General features: G+C 39.8%; 1 protein-coding gene across 1 annotated transcript in view; it reads right to left on the bottom strand.

Moving 5' to 3' along the window:
- The window catches only part of LOC104957819 (uncharacterized), a 20135-nt gene extending 5339 nt beyond the window's left edge, over window positions 1-14796 (bottom strand). The window contains exons 1-3 of the mRNA XM_010785491.1: window positions 14258-14796; window positions 12430-12608; window positions 8708-8786 (exon numbers count right to left, since the gene is read on the bottom strand). Of these exons, the coding sequence (XP_010783793.1) occupies window positions 8708-8786; window positions 12430-12608; window positions 14258-14796 (797 nt within the window). The remainder of the gene's footprint in view (window positions 1-8707; window positions 8787-12429; window positions 12609-14257) is intronic.
- Window positions 14797-17284: the final 2488 nt, after the last annotated feature.

Here is a 17284-nt window from a genome sequence, read left to right as displayed (position 1 = left end):
CACCACACACACACACACAAACAATACTGGCATCCCTGAATGTGGATTGCCTGGTATTAGATAAAACATTAAGATTCCTATGCATAATTAAACCACATGTCAAGTTTTAATAATATAATTAGAAAGTGATAAATAGTAATTGGATTGGTCAGAGACACACACACAACAACACACACACACAACACACACACACAGCACACACACACATCTTCTCAGGCAGTGGGTGATGTGTTCTATCGGGTGACAGGGACAGCAAACGGTCCATTTCTCCAGCAAACAAGAAAGTGCATCATGGGTCCTGGGGGAAATGTCAAGATGCTACGCAACGCAACAACCCCCGCGGGGCAGAGCTAGCTCGCTAAAGCCTGGGGTTTAACAGCCTATTGGAAATCCATGCCCATCTTCATGGTTATCACACAGCTTAGCGTTAGCGTGGATAGCTGCTGTTAGCATAGCACTTGTTTAGCCGGATGGCTATCAGATCTAAATCAGATTCAGAACACTTTACATATCTCAGGGGAAATTCGGGTTTGGGGACATTTTTTATTTGGAATACAATTAAATAAAAATAACCGTAAATAAATAATAAAATATTCTATTAGAAAACAATAATAATGATATTTCTATAAACATTAAATAATCCAATAAAATATATTTTTAAAGGAATGCGTAGACAGCATTTGGAATGTTTTTTTAATACAAAACAAAACATATATGGGACTTTTCTCGTTTTGAACATATTATTGCAGATAACTGGAGCCTATAGAGATAGCACAGACATGAATCAATACTGTATCCACTTATATCACACAAGAGATTATTATCATTATGGACATTATGTCTGCCATGGACTTTACAACGATTGAATAGTCAAAATGTGCGACAGAATAATCCAACAAGTCACACCAAGGAAGAATGGTCTTTTCCATGAACCATGACTTTATCAGAATAAAATTGAGTAAACCAAAAAACATGTTCCCACGGGTCTTTGAAATCCCTCAGAGGGTTATCCATTTGAAGGATGAAATCAAGGACTTACTAAACCATGTCTATTTTTAACAAAGGATTATGGCAACGACCCATTGAATTTAACCACATGTGTATTTAGGATATACAATAGGCATGGGTCGTTTAACGTACCGAAACTCGAAATTGAAGATATCTGTAAAGTTCTTATTTAAAAAAAAATGTTAACCTTCTAACTGTGTCTCACAACATGCATGGTTGTTTCTGAATTTCTAACGGCGGGGATTCGTTCCTTGATTTTTGCTGCTTAACAAGTGTGGAAAACTGAATAATTATTTCCCTAAGTCTGCTTACAACACCTAAATTTTGAAAGAAACATCCATAATTATTAATCAGTTTTGCAACTTACAAATTATGTATCTAAATATATCATATTCAATTACTTGTTATACTCTCCTTGCACTATTTATATTTTTTGCTTGCACTATTTTAACTAATTTATCGAGTTTATTGCGCTGCACTGTTAGGAAGCTAGATAGACCTAAGATTTATCATTGACATAAACATACACTGTAAGCTACAGTATGTAAACATGACATAAAAAGCCATAAAATCTTGAAGGTCCCATATAATATACGGTATTTTTAGATCATATAAATTATGTCATAATAATAACAAGAAACCTGATCTCTGATTGGCTGAACACCAACTGAATCATTGCAGCATTACCATAAATCCCTCTGTTTTCAGACACTGTTTCCAAAGTGCTGATATCTCATGTCTGTTACTATTAGATTGAAAAAGGGAGCCCCTCCCCACCACAAGCCCTATAAGAGAGATTTGGGTTACAAGAACACATGGATAGCTCTAGGAGGAATTCAAGGTGATAGGAGGAGGGGGGATGGGGGTTAACCATTGATTTGCTGAATTGGGCTTAATGATTAACACAAGAACAAAACATCGTGATGACATCAAAGTGGACAATCTGATCAGCTCATATATATCAGACAGAGTTTTTATACGAAATAGCGATAGGACAAAAAGAGAGAGGAGTCTTCTGATTCCTGAAACGTATCAGAAGTCTCTTTTCCACAGAGGGGACCCATGTTGATGTAGAAGAGAAATAGAAAGAGAGGGGACACATGTATGATGTAGAAGAGAACATGAGAGAGGGCGAAACACATAGTTAAGAAAAATAGTAGAAAAAAGAGACATGAAGAAGAGAAGTACACTGTTGAATGTAGAAGAGACATGAAGAAGAGGAAGAACACATGTTGAATAGTAGAGAGACATGAAGAAGAGAAGGGACATCATGTTAGATGTAGAAGAGACAATGAAGAAGAGGGGACACATGTATGAATTAAGAAAGAACAATGAAGAAGAGGGGACAAACATGTTGATAGTAAGAAGAGAAAACATGAAGGAAGGGCACAATGATAATAGAATGTAAGAACAAATGAAGAGAGAGAGACAAACATATGAATAGTAGAGAAGAAACGTAGAGAAAGAAGGAGACACATGTTGATAGAATAAGAGAAGACATGGAAGGGGAACATGTAAGGATAGAAGAAGAGACGTGAGAAGTGGTATATGATAATAGGATGACCTTTGATATTCAATCACACAGGAAGAATCCGACCAGGAAGGACAACATCTGGGGGGCAGTCGAAAAAAACAGCAGACCATAAACTACCTTGCTGACGACGCACGAGCGCTGGATCTCTCACGTCGCTGTACGCGTGCCTGGAGGGTCTGGACGACAACCTGATGCCCCGACAGGGCATCGATGCCGCGCACCAATAGGTGAGACTGAGTTAAATCATTCTGAGTCAGAATTACCTTGCACTGGTCCCACAGGGGGGACATTTACACTGTGACGGCAGAAAAGAGCCACAACACAGCTTTAATGCTGACTAAGAAGCCATGCATAAAGAAATATTAAACCTACAACCTATTCTCTTGTGGTAATCCTCCAGGTGCTACTGCTATGAATATCAATTTGTTTGATATGTCGTCTGGTTGAGGGATATGTGCTCTCAGTGTTTAATACCATGCTTTGTTTTGAATAATGTTGTTTATCTGGGATTGTGTGTATTTTATTAGAATCGGAGAAAACTTTTTTCTTTCAATTTTTGTTTGTTCTGCAGATTCTGTGACAGTTGAATATTAGAAGATTTATAAATATATGAGAATAAAGATTTAAATGAATAAACACATATAAAGAAGTTAAATTGGGAATTTGGCAATAGAAAGATCATAGATATATTTTAAAATACAAGTGTGTCCAACATTTCCACACGAAAAATTGTGAATCTTTAAAAGATCTCATAATGCCAAACCTTAAAGTACGGTCCTGATATAGCAGACAACTTCTTCAGTTAGTGTGGTGTTCCTGCTACATGTTACCGGTCTAATCGTCCAGGTTCTGTCTCAAAGAACATCTACTACCTTTACTCTGATCCCGCTCCCCTGTCAAGACTCAGAGGAGCAATTAATGTCTCGGAAAATGTCAAGGGAGAGACGCTAGTTAGGATAATTTTTGTGTGTGTGTGTGGTGTGTGTGTGTGTGTGTGGTGTTGTGTGTGTTGGTGTGTGTGTTGTGTGTGTGGTGTGTGTGTGTGTTGTGTGTGTGTGTGTGTGTTTGTGTGTGTGTAGTGTGTGTGTGTGTGCTGTGTGGTGTGTGTGTGTGTGTGTGTGTGTGTGTGGCTAGCATTACAATCCTTGTTACCTAAATCTGTTTACAGGCGTCACTTGTGCGGGGACTGGCTTCCCTTATGGGGACAAACTGCGGAGGTCCCCATGAGGGGAATCATTAAATTTGAGGGAGAATACATGGTTAGATCAGGATAAGGCTCCAGGAACTGCATGTAAGTCATGTAATGTCCCTGAAGTAATGTTCTAATTACGTGTGGTGGTTGTGTGTGAAGAGATTAGCAATCATATTGTGAATCAGTGATGTAGCTTTGCATGCATCTGTAGGATTGCGTGTGTGTGTGTAGCACTTGGATGATTGATGGACGGTTGCGTGGAAGTTGCATAACATCAAAGAAGCTTCTGTTCACCAGCCTGGGTGAAGCAGCTCAGACATTTAAGAAAATACTTACATTCCAAATACCCTTTCCACCTTCAGACGTCTGCAGTGTTTTCTTTGCATTTCTAATAAGAGTAATGGGTAGAACGCTGGCACAGTCGCTTTGGTTAATCCTGTTGAATAACGACCGGTGGATTTTAATAAGCGTTCAGAAGTCCCCTAAGTGATTGTATATCTTGTTTGCTGAATGAAGTCAGCAAAAAAAGCCTCTATATTTAAATAACATTACTTCATGTTTATTCCCTCACCTGAGTCAATTTCCTTTTTTATGGAAACACAATGTATTATAATCCTCAGTTTGTTTACATTAAAGTCAATGTTTTAAAGCATATAGAACGTAAATATAAGTTACTCCCAAGGCAGGATCCACCAAACTACATTTGGTCCAACGAGCCACAAATCATTCCGAGAGACACTTTCGGGGGCAGCGCTTTATATAACTAGCCCAGCATTATCTGAGGTGTTCGACCGAGGGCGCGGGGGAGCGTGCTTAGTGGAGCCACGCTCATGTACTGTAAAGTCGCCGGAGCCTCGTAAGCGGGGGCTACATAAAGCAGACTTTTCACGCTAACGAAGGATCACTTCTTCTTAGGGCAGGGAGGCTACGCAGTATGCAGGCTGCTGTCCCGCAGCTGCTGCCTCTCTTGTTGGACTCCGGTACTGCACGTTACTCATGAGACGTTGTAAAAAAAAAAAAAAAAAACGAGTGGGGGGCGAACGCACTCAACCACTCCGCAGGCACAGCGCATGCCGGATGAGAATGTATGGCAGCCAGTTTGGATGTCCTGCTTCTAGGGGTCATTGGATGTCTATAATAGTGAGGTATATTCAAATATAAACATTCAAGCACCTTTACTCACTATAGCAGCTGTAAGTAAAATACATCTAAAATTCAGTTAAAGTGACCAGCATACAAAAGTAAGTATGAACACCAATGCTTCTTAGGCCCTTACATCATGTTTGTCGCTTTATTGTTATAAAGCAGAAATATACTTGTGTCCATAAAAATATTAAGTGTTTACAAGCACAATATTGACATGGCTGTACAGACAGGGTGTTGACTGGTATTTTGTCCCTTTGACTTGAATCTCCTTTTAAATCAATCGTAAAGGTTGATGAGTGGTACTGGTCATCATTGTAACAGAGCAGGGAGGATTATTTAAAGATGGTCGTGCTAACTTGAGCTGACTTACACTAATGCTCTCTTGGGTTAGGGACTCAACCCCCTAATCTGTCGGGATTTAAAAAGAACTGTGTATTCCATGACGCATCGAAAAATACAAAAACCTGCAGATGTTTGCGCCTCCGTCACGGTGTTCACTACAGATCTGGCCAGGGATTAGCAGCTAAATTAAAGATCGTCAGAGTGGCTTGGGCAACCTTTTGAATGTTCTCACATTTCTCTAAGCACAACGACACCAGAATTTGAAATCATAATAACTTTATTTGTATAGCACTGTCATGCACAATGCGCTCAAAGTGCTTCTGCCTTTGATTTTATCTATTTTAGCCTAATGTTTTTTTAAACACGTGGCTTGTGTGCGTCATTTATTATGTTAGATTCGCTTTGATGTTTTAATGTTTTGTCAAGCGCTTTCTGACTTTTGGCGCTTTCACACCAAGAGTACATTGTCCCAGGAATAGTTCCGATAGTTCCTGGGATTTTGCGTTCACAACCAAAAAGATCTGGAGCTAGTAACTTTTTTTCGGGAACCCTTTTCCACCCCTTTCAGTCCCGCTAGAGAGGTGGTACTTTCTGGGGAGGAAAGGTTTTCTTCCAATCTCTAATTGGATGGGCGAATTGCAAACCAACGCCCCGTAAAACTCGCGAAAAGGTTTGTGAAGCCGCCATTTTTATTTGCTCGCGATTAGCATTCAATTAGCATTCCCAGCGCACAAACGGAGAGACACTCGACTTACTGGCAACACAAAAAACCGCTCTGGCGATTTACCCGGGACTTCGGGTGGCAAGTATACGCCGTGAGTTTGTTTGCGCCTGCCAGTAAATACAAAGCAAGAAAGAAGAAGAAGAAACAGAAGTGACGTCAGCGGCTTCATTTGCGTAAACCCTCCCTCGGGAACTTATTCCGGTGTGACAACGCGACATCTACTAGATGGTTCTAAGAACTACAAAGATTTCCGGGAACTATTCCTCTACTTACTTTTTTACTGTTATACAGAAAACATATGAACAACAATACAATTAATACAGAAATGTAAAACATCATCAGTGATCCTAATGAAATTCCCGTGAATTAAAGCTGAAGAGAAATTAAATATGTTAAAATAAAACATTTAAAACAGAACATGTAAAATAAAAACAAAACAGTAAAACATGGACGATGTGACTAGTCGACTGAGATTGAAGTTAACCCTGGCACTGACTTCACCTCTTCAATCTGGCTTTTAATTTGTGATAGTTTTTGTATTATTTGACTTGAACTTTAACTATATATATATTTATTTGTTGCTCCTTTTCTTTTCACTATATATCTGTAAAGCTTCTTTAAGCACCTGTTAAAGCGCTAACAAAATAAATTCTGAGATTATTATTATATTAAAAATATTTGTGTAGAGATTTGAACCATAGAATTAGCTACCTATCACACACGTGAGACTTTCGCTGTTTTTCCTACACCCTTAAGTCATGCCCGGTGGACGGGGTGGACGGGGTTTCTTCCACCACCTGAAGGAGGTTTTAACCCCATTTTGTCCTATATTAGATTTCTGATCCCCGTCCTCCTCCATGAGTTTTCAGGATCTGTTTAAATCCAGTTGGTTATAGAAATGTGCTCGGCATGACCTGGAGTTATCAGAGCTGCACAGTTTCTGAGAGCATCGCCCTGCGGTTTGTGTCAAAGTGAGATTGGAGAGGTTGGGAAGGGATTAAAGGCTTTATTTGAAGCGTTGTTTAAATTTGCCACTGTTGGCTAAGCACTGAGGATAAGGTCCAGCAGGCTCTGGCTTTAAGCTGGTCCCTACAGACGGCTTTGTATAGGTGATTTTCTTTTAATAATCTCAGATTCAGTTACGCAACGTTTGCTCGTATTAAGGCAAACAATGTGTAAATAAAGTTTCTGTTTCACAAAGAGCATTATTAAATGTCCTTTTGAGAGTATAATAAAGTATCAAATTAACCTTTAAGAATTGTCGGTTAATTTATCAATTTAGCCCCTTCAGAGTTAACACACTCCCATCTGCTCGCTATTGTAATTCATTAATCGTTCTTACACTTTTACTAATTGAAATCTATAATGGCAAAAACGTCAAAACGACCCCTCTACACTTTCGTTTTAAATGTTGAAAATGCCTTCATTAATAATAAAACACTTACAGTATGTTAGACCTGAAGCCAAATTAAGATTCAGTTCTCAAATGACGGTGCCATTATAAAGAATACATTTTTATTGTTTAAAGGTGGGGTAGGTACGTTTGAGAAACCGGCTCGAGATACACTTTTTGTTATATTCCATGGAATGCTCTTAACATCCCGATAGCAATGAATATCTGAAGTGATTTGACAAAAAATCCATACAAAAATGTCATTTGTGGAAGCAGTAGTTCTGTAAAAAGCACGACCAATCATCTGAGCCGGCCCGGCTAAAGTAACTGGATGGCCTACCTGCCTGTCAGCCTTCCATCTGTGCACAAACTTATCTCGTGCCCTCATTGGTCATGTGTGTGTGCGTGTGTGTTGGAGGAGGGGCTCTGTAAGGAAGTGACAGATTTTTTCCGGTTGTGTATTTTCAAATTCTAGCGCACTCGAGCCGGTTTCTCCAAACTTACCGCACCTTTAAAGGGGCCCTATTATGCTCATGTTCATATTTATATTTAGTGTCTCTACTGTGACATGCTTTCATGCTTTAATGATCAAAAAGCTCTTTATTTTTCTCATACTGCCTGTGCTGCAGCACCTCTTTTCACCCTCTGTCTAAAACCAGAGCCCAGTCTGCTCTGATTGGTTAGCTGGTTGGCTCTGTTGTGATTGGTCAACCGCTAAGAGATGTCCCGCCCCTTAGCCTATTAGTACAATGTGTTTGAGCGCGAAAACCAAGTGTTACATAGTGATGTCACTTTGTTCAGGAAGTGAGTCCAATGGAGGTGTTTCAGGCAGGGAACTTTATGATTTTAGGCTTTGCAAACCATTACATGCACAAAAACCTACATGACACACTACAGGAAAGTGAATAACCCCCAAAAGCTTAATAGGGCCTCTCTCATGTGTAACAGTACATTTTGCACTTTTTGTTTTAATAGAAATGTGACCTTTAGCAGTAACTGAACCATATCTCCTCGCATTAATTATTGTGCAGCGTGCTAAAGACGTGATGTCTGAGTTGAGTAAACACAAAATGAGCATGTGTTGAAGCACTGGAGGTTGTGTGTCTGTGTATTTATGTGTGATACGTGCGCACCAGTGGCTTGAATAATTGATATAAAGATCATTTCGGTGGTAAAGCATTCCTGCACACGGTTGCTGTTTTTGAAATTATTCACATATGCGTCGTGTGTGAGAAGATGCATTAAAATAAGAAATGAAACGTATGTGTACCTATGGATCTGTCATCTAACATGTGTTCACAACTGAACGGGGCAGGATAGCACTGTCAGTCATTACAGCTTCCAGCATCAGAGACAGAGGAGTCTCACCTCATGGGTTTCAGAAGAGCTTGTCCGTAGTTTGGGAACGACATGAGCAGTTTGAGCTGCGTGCCTCCTGTCTTCTGAACTGAAACATATGCATGAAGAATAGAATATAATATTTCTTTATTGTCATCATACAAAGTACAACGACATTTCATTGGCAACTCTCACTGCAGTAAAAAATAGACACCATAGTGAAGTGAGTATGCAGTCAGTGCACATAAATACTGCAATCATCACACAATTGCATCTTCCAAGTCCTGCACTGAGTATGTGTTCAATGTATTGCAGTACATGTGTGTCTCCACATGGTGGCTGATTACAGAGTCAAAGCTGCTACGAGACCCTTGGTACATTACTGCACAAAGACATGCAAACAATATTTAAATTACTACTACCGTTTTTTACAGCAGTAGATACTTCTCTGCTTACTTCATTTGTATTTTTCACACTACGTCAGTAAAAGTAAATACATCAATAAACATACGTAACATTCATACAAATGTTACAAATATGTTTAGTTGTCGGGACTGATGTGCAGCTTAGTGGAATCAAAAAACTTGGTTATGAATTCAATGCCTCCACTGCTTTGGTTGCTGCATGCCATGCTGGTTGGAGCAAGTCCAGTAAATAATTCAAAAATATTTAAATCAAATCATCTCATATTTATGTATAACACCGGTTTATAACTCTGATTAGGGAAATATGAATCTAATCTTTAAATATATATACACTGTGGTACATGTTAAACATTAAAACATGGATGAAATTCAGCCTTTAACTGCGATTAGTGCTAAATCTGCACCATATCTCAATGCATTATTCATTATGGGGCGTGCTGAAGACAGGGTGTCTGAGATGAGTTAACACGAAATGTGCATTTAAATGTTTTGAAGCAACGGTAGAGTGTGTCCATTTCATGAATACGTTTTTTTCTATAAGGTTTCTTGATTGCATTATAGCATTTAGGTTTTGCTGTTATGTAAAAGTATACAGGACTGTCTCAGAAAATTAGAATATTGTGATAAAGTTCTTTATTTTCTGTAATGCAATTAAAAAAACAAAAATGTCATACATTCTGGATTCATTACAAATCAACTGAAATATTGCAAGCCTTTTATTATTTTAATATTACTGATTATGGCATACAGCTTAAGAAAACTCAAATATCCTATCTCTAAATATTAGAATATCATGAAAAAGTATACTAGTAGGGTGTTCAACGAATCACTTGAATCGTCTAATTAACTCGAAACACCTGCAAGGGTTTCCTAAGCCTTGAAAAACACTCAGCTTGGTTCAGTAAACTAAATCACAAGTATGGGGAAGACTGCTGATCTGACTGCTGTCCAGAGGACCGTCATTGACACCCTCCATCAGGAGGGTAAGACACAAAAAGAAATTTCTCAAAGAGCAAGCTGTTCACAGAGTGCAGTTTCAAAGCACATCCACAAAAAGTCTGTTGGAAGGGGGAAATGTGGCAGGAAACGCTGCACAACCAAGAGAGATGACCGCAGCCTTAACAGCATTGTGAAGAAGAGTCGCTTCCAGAATTTGGGGGAGCTTCAAAGACAGTGGACTGAAGCTGGAGTCCAGGTATCAAAAGTCACTGTTCACAGACGTGTCCGGGAAATGGGCTACAATAGCCGTATTCCCATGGTCAAGCCACTTCTGAACTCAAGACAACGGAAGAGGCGTCTGACTTGGGCTAAGGAAAAGAAGCACTGGACAGTTGCACAGTGGTCCAAAGTCCTCTTTTCAGACGAAAGCAAGTTTTGTATTTCATTTGGAAGTCAAGGCGCCAGAGTCTGGAGAAAGGCTGGAGAGGAGCAAAATCCAAGTTGCTTGAAATCCAGTGTGAAGTTCCCACAGTCAGCGATGGTTTGGGGAGCAAGCCAAGTTGCTTGAAATCCAGTTTGAAGTTCCCACAGTCAGCGATGGTTTGGGGAGCCATGTCAGCTGCTGGTGTTGGTCCACTGTGTTTCATCAAGCCCAGAGTAAATGCAGCTGTGTACCAAGAGATTTTAGAGCACTACATGCTTCCGTCTGCTGAAAAGCTCTATGGAGATGAGGAATTCATTTTCCAGCATGATCTGGCACCTGCCCACAGTGCCAAAACCACCAGTAACTGGTGTACTGACCATGGCATTACTGTCCTCGATTGGCCTGCAAATTCCCCTGACCTGAACCCCATAGAGAATATGTGGGGTATTGTGAAGAAGAAGCTGAAAGACACCAGACCCAACAATGCTAATGAGCTAAAGGCCGCTATTGAAGCATCCTGGGCATCCATAACACCTCAGCAATGCCACAGGCTGATTGCCTCCATGCCACGTCGCATTGATGCAGTAATCCGTGCAAAAGGATTCCCAACCAAGTACTGAGTGCATTAATGGACATTTTCAAATGTTTGATTGTGTTTTGCTGTTATAAATCTTTTTTTTTTACTTGGTCTGAGGAACTATTCTAATTTTTTGAGATAGGATTTTTGAGTTTTCTTAAGCTGTATGCCATAATCAGCAATATTAAAATAATAAAAGGCTTGCAATATTTCAGTTGATTTGTAATGAATCCAGAATGTATGACATTTTTGTTTTTTTAATTGCATTACAGAAAATAAAGAACTTTATCACAATATTCTAATTTTCTGAGACAGTCCTGTATTGACATGCATACTTTGTGTGAGATGTGAACCCACAGATTTGTCATCTAGCATGTGTTCACTTTAAGTGAAAGTGCTTCTAAAAATGTGATTTTCAGTATTTTCACTGAATATAAACTTTGGCACAGTTTCTGTATTCACAGAGGGGAACCCTTTGGTGAATGCTGTGTTGCCTCTGGCTCGCTCAGAGAATAGCTTGTTTGTATAAAGAGATTAGAGTTGAAATGAGAACGCGGCATGGTTGTGGCTGTGTATTTGTGTCAAGAGTTATCTGAAGGAATTTAAGCATTTGTTGGACGATTCAGGGTAAAGTCTGATGGTGACACAAAGTTAACTTTGCCTAAGCCACAAACATACATTTGGGAGGCGTGTGGCGCAGTGGGATAGTGCGTTGGTGTTCGGATCAGGGGAGCACAGGTTCAAACCCCACTGCAGTCAGCATGTCGTTGTGTCCCTGAGACACTTCACCCAAATTGCACCTGTGGGGATTGTCCACAGTATTGAGTATGTAAGTCGCTTTGGAATAAAAGCATCTAACAAGTGACATGTAATGTAATGTTATTCACATAAAACCACATTACACGATGTATTTCATAAATAATAAAATAAACTTATTATCTGATTTGGTTAGAGAAAAATCTCCTGCTTCCATTTTGTCTCGCTCAAATGCAACTCATAGCAAAACTGTGTGAAAATGTAAATATAGGAACTTTGTCTGCTGGGAATTTGTTATTTCTGCTTACAAACATCATATCTTGAAAATAAATAATTTCACAACCTCATTGTATTTGCTGTTAGAAATGTAATTGTGAGTTGGCAGAACACAATATTTAAAGAATCATATATGCATTGTGATTTGTGCAAGAGAGAAAAAAAAGTATCCGTCTCAAATGTTAGGAAATATTCTCAGGAACAGAAAATTAAAGGGAGGGTAATGAAATGACTGTAAATCCCTCCCCTTCTTCAGAGCACCCTCCTCTAACGTCTGTCCTCATTCTCTGCTGGCTTTCCCTCACTCCACCTCTCCTTCTGTCCACCAACCTGTTATCCCCACCTCCCCACTCACCAGCACCGAGGACACGCTGCCTTGCCAAATAGTGAGTCAGCTGGGCCAGGTTGGGATCCTTCCTGTCGTACAGCTCCCAGCGAGAGATGCCCAGGTGGAAGCGCAGCCATGGAGGATGGGTCTCCACCTCCTTCGTCCAAGACACTTTGTCGTAGCCTTTTTCCTCGCTGGCACTCTCCCTTCAGGCAATACATAGGCAGAACAGGTCGTTTAAGGTTACAGTCAAGCTGAGGCGCAGAGAGTTTACTCCAGGCTTACTCTGAGATATGAAAAATAAGCTGTAGGGGTGAAATTGTAAATGCAACACATTACATTATTTTGCGAAGCTACAGACACTTTAAAACTGAGAGATGATAAAAGTAAATATCCCTAGCAGTAGTTTTGCAGGAACATGAATAGCAATAGTTAGCATATTACTATCATTCTCTCATTAGCTTAAAGCACAAAGTATTGTGCTTAGTTTATTGTGTCATTGTCTTATTTCTAATTAAGAAATAACATAACATTGTTTACTAGTTGATTGTGTTAGCGTGCTAGCATTTCCTAACTAGCCCATAACACCATTTTGATAGTAGGTTATAGAGAACCGCAGTGACACGTCCTAAAACCCGGAAGTAAGTTAGCATTTTTACCACCTCCGGTTCCTTCGACAAAAAGCAACGCAATTTCTCCATAGGATTTTGGAAAATAGCTCCAAATAAGGTCTGTGGTTGACAAAGATTGAAGAGACAGATCACGTTTTGTTCTACGACATTAAATAAATCAGCAGTGACCCCCTGATGATTTCTGAAGAGTTTACGTGTCTGAAAAACGATGGTTGTTACCAAGTGGCTGAATAGGACTACAGAAGTTGTGGAGGCTGTTGTACGTCATTACGCCGAACACGAAAACACTCCCGCTAAGTTGGTTTGCCCTGTTCTGCTTGAAAGCAAGTACCTGCCTCCTGCAAACTGTTAAAACAAACGCTTCAACTTGTACCATTTTGAATCTGTATGTTTGAATATGGATCTTAAGTCGGCGTGACGTTGAAGCAGAGACCCTGCTGTATTTCGTTTAAAGCATAACGTTAGCATTTTGCTTCTGGCGACTAGATTTATGATTCGAAAATTATAAAAGTAGGGTAGACATGTGGATATTATCCGGCTGAACAAAACGTGACCTGTCTCTTAAATGTGTTTCAACCACAGACCTTATTTCCAGCTATTTTCCAAAATCCTATGGAGAAATTGCATTGCTTTTTTGTCGAAGGAACTGGAAGGAGTTTACTTCCTGGTTTTAGGACGCGTCACTGCGGTTCTCTATTATTAGAGTGTTACAAACAAAGAATATTGTTTACTATCTGGGTTATTGTGTTAGCATGCTAGCTTATTTTAGTCAGCGGAAGTTTAGTTTGTTAGTTATCTATGTGAATGTCATTTGTTTTGCAGCTATAACCAAAATGTTGGACGACTGCTGCCGTTTGTCAGTCAAGGGTTCACCAAAGTTTAAGCTAAATGTCATGCTAATCCAACAGTTGTATAGACAGTGCAGACCTCATGTTGGCACCAGAGAGGCACCATCTGTCAAGAATGTAAGGTTTTTTAATTCTAGTTATAATTGAGATTACTAAGGATTGAAGCGATGGGCCAACAGACTGACTATGACTGACATTGCCATCCTCAGACCCTTGACAGAGAGGTGTCTAAAAAAAAAGGCTTGTGATCTCATTTTGATATTAAATGTGGAAAAGGGGGAACTCAGCTTGGACGTTGGGAAGAACTCTCTTTCCATATCGTTTGTTGCTCTATATGTGACATATCGATCTATTTTCTCCATCCTTTTCACTTACCAATCACTGTCAGCATCGATGGAGTCTTCCTCCTCCTCTTCCTCACTTCCTTCATCACTTGTATGTTCAGTGTTTTTCTTCACCCTCAGCAGCCAATCATCGTCTTGCAAACTTTGAGGGGGCAGGTTGTACAGCGGGTGTTTGAAAAGCGCCTCAAGCTTAGACCAACCCTTGACCTTTTGGATCAAACCTCCAGTCAGTTTATTGACCCTCTCAGTGGCATCCCATAATAAGTCTTTCTCTTTATGGTTTAACTTGTTGGAATTCAGTTTGTGATGCTCTTCATTCTGGGGGATTGTTGGCAGTTTATTTGAGGAGGAGGCAGCCGGAGAAGAGGAAGAGTGAGAGAGGGACTGACGGTGCTCACTATCTGTTCTTGGAAGGGAAGAAGAGGAGGAGGAGGAGGAGGAAGAAGGTACACATGCTGTCTGGAGGATAGAGAAACAAAAAAATGCCAGAAGGAGGTGGAGAGCCAGGGAGAGAAACGCCAGGGAGAGATAGATGGAGCGAGTGGATCGACCCAGGTTCTGTTTCAACATGCTGGTGGAAAACACAAAGACAGAAATACACAAAGAAAGAGATTTAACATTTAAACCGATCACGGAGGCCTGCCAACCCTTCAAACGTGATCGTTATGAAACACGGGTCTGATCATTGCACCCCACTTATACACACACTCGGACATCATAAGAAAGAAACATCACTTTGAAACAACATCCATAACATTCACCTGGCTGCATCTTACAAATGATGTATCTAATATATCATATTCCAATCACTTGTATAGAATCTTATTTCACTATTTTTCTTTTTGTATTACTTTGTTCTGTTTTTCTGTTTTATCGTGTTGCTCTGTTGCTGTCATCATCATAACTACACTGTAGTACGAATGACTAATAAAAGCCTTGAACCTTGAAGAAACTTCACAAAGGAGCCATAACAAACAGTAAGGCTGAACAAAGGCACAGCAATGCTTTGAGCTAGATGCTAACATAAGCATGCTAACACGCTCACAATGACAACATGTTTAGCAGGTGTAATATTAGCCATCTCAGTTAGCATGCTGATATTAACATTCAATTAGCATTAACCACAAACAAAAGCTAAATCTGATTGGATATGTTAGGTTTCAGGTATTCAGTTATAAACTTTTGACAAGATGAAGACGCAACATGAAACGTTAAGGGATAACCAAATATATTACAGTCCTTTGAGGGGCATGAGGACAAGCTGTGTCATTTGGATATCAGATTTCATGGCTAATGCAAAAACAACGAGATCTTTCACTCATAATCACAAGTGGGAACAACATGGTGGCACAAGAGGAAAACCAAAGATCCTCTTACAACCATGGATGTTGTTAAAAAAGTATTCATTGGCATCTTGGACAGGAGAGCGTGGAGCAAAGTACAACAGTATGCTAAAAAATGTATGTTTAGTCTAACGAAATGTTACAATTACCTCTCCTGAACAGAAAACACACCCTGTAATACTGCCCGTTCAATCACAAGGTAGACTGGCCTACTTTACAAACCCTACTTTATGTTCTACTCTACTCCTAATGGGATCATAACTTATTAACTAAACCAAAATCATGATGAAATAAAGAAGATTGTAAACTAGCAATTCAAACTCATTAGAAAATGAATCACTGAGGTAATACATCAAATGAGAAGTAGGGACATTTTTCATAGACTTCAATCCAATCCACTCTTTGTATTAGTTAGATATTACTCTCTGCTCTGCGCCTTAGGCAAACACAAAACGATAAAAAGCTAATATTTAGAAGAGATAACAATTGACTGATTCATATACAAGTCAGACAGACAGGTGGATGGACAGATAAACAGGAACACATACATATTCGCACTGCACTAGTTAAGCAAAACCCAGGTATATCCATTTAGAATAAATCATCAAAGAAAGAAGGTATCAATAAGAAAGTCAATACATTATTGAACATCCACTTCACCCAAAATCCCTCTGCTCAGGCTGTAGGAATTACTTACTTCTCTCTTTCCCATCAAGACCTTTTTCTCTTCTCCTCCTCTCCACTTCCCTTGCTCTGTAAAAAGAGTATATTCAGAGTGCAGTGACATTTCTATGGCTCTTTTGTCCCGATGCTGCTCAGAAAGACTGTTTGTTATCATCTGGTCACTGCAATCCAAACAGAAGTAAAGGGACGGGCATGTTTCAGTCGCGGTGACCTGTGTCTGCGTGACCCACGGTTGAGAGAATCAATATGTAGTGCCAAATGATCTTTTGATCTGCCTGGATCAATACGGAGTGGATGATAATGGAGGTGCTACACAGCAGTACTGTAGAGACAGAGGTCCAACACTACATCACTGACTTGTAAAAGTAATCATAACACAGGAGGGTTCAATGGAGTAACCCTGAATGTCATGCTAACAACAAACAGCTTTAACTTCCTATCTCTATCCAAGTAATATTTTGACATTGTAGGAACTATTATTATATTTGCCTTGACTTTAAGCGACTGGTTAGCTTAGCTCAGCAGAAACACTGGAAACAGCTAGCTATAGCTATGTCCAAAGCTACCTCAAATAAAAATGCAAAACTAACCCCACACAATGAAATCAATAAATCCTACAGGAGCTACACACTGCTTCTGTTTGGTTTAATTTGGCAAAAAAACTGCTGCATCTAGGAACAGTAATGTACGGTGGCCCTGAAGTGCAAGACACCACAGCATTTCAGAAAACACCACAGCATTTCAGAAAACGCCGCAGCATTTCACAAAACACATAAGCATTTCACAAAACGCCACAGCATTTCAGAAAACGCCACAGCATTTCTGAAAACACCACAGCATTTCACAAAATGCTGCAGCATTTCACAAAACACCACAGCATTTCACATTGGACGGAAAGGGTATTCCTTTAGGGAGAACACTTCTTGTTTGTGATTGGACAGAGCCAGCCAGAGAAGCACTGCTGTGATTGGTTGTTTTTGCTGCCAGTCAAGAAAAGACGCTTCGTGATTGGTCAACGCCCGACAGCGCAA

The sequence above is a fragment of the Notothenia coriiceps genome, unplaced genomic scaffold (assembly GCF_000735185.1).
Source record: "Notothenia coriiceps isolate Sejong01 unplaced genomic scaffold, NC01 NC01_scaffold00027767, whole genome shotgun sequence".
Classification (NCBI taxonomy): Eukaryota; Metazoa; Chordata; class Actinopteri; order Perciformes; family Nototheniidae; genus Notothenia; species Notothenia coriiceps.
Note: the sequence above shows the minus strand (reverse complement) of the source record. Positions and strands in the feature narration are given on the sequence as shown.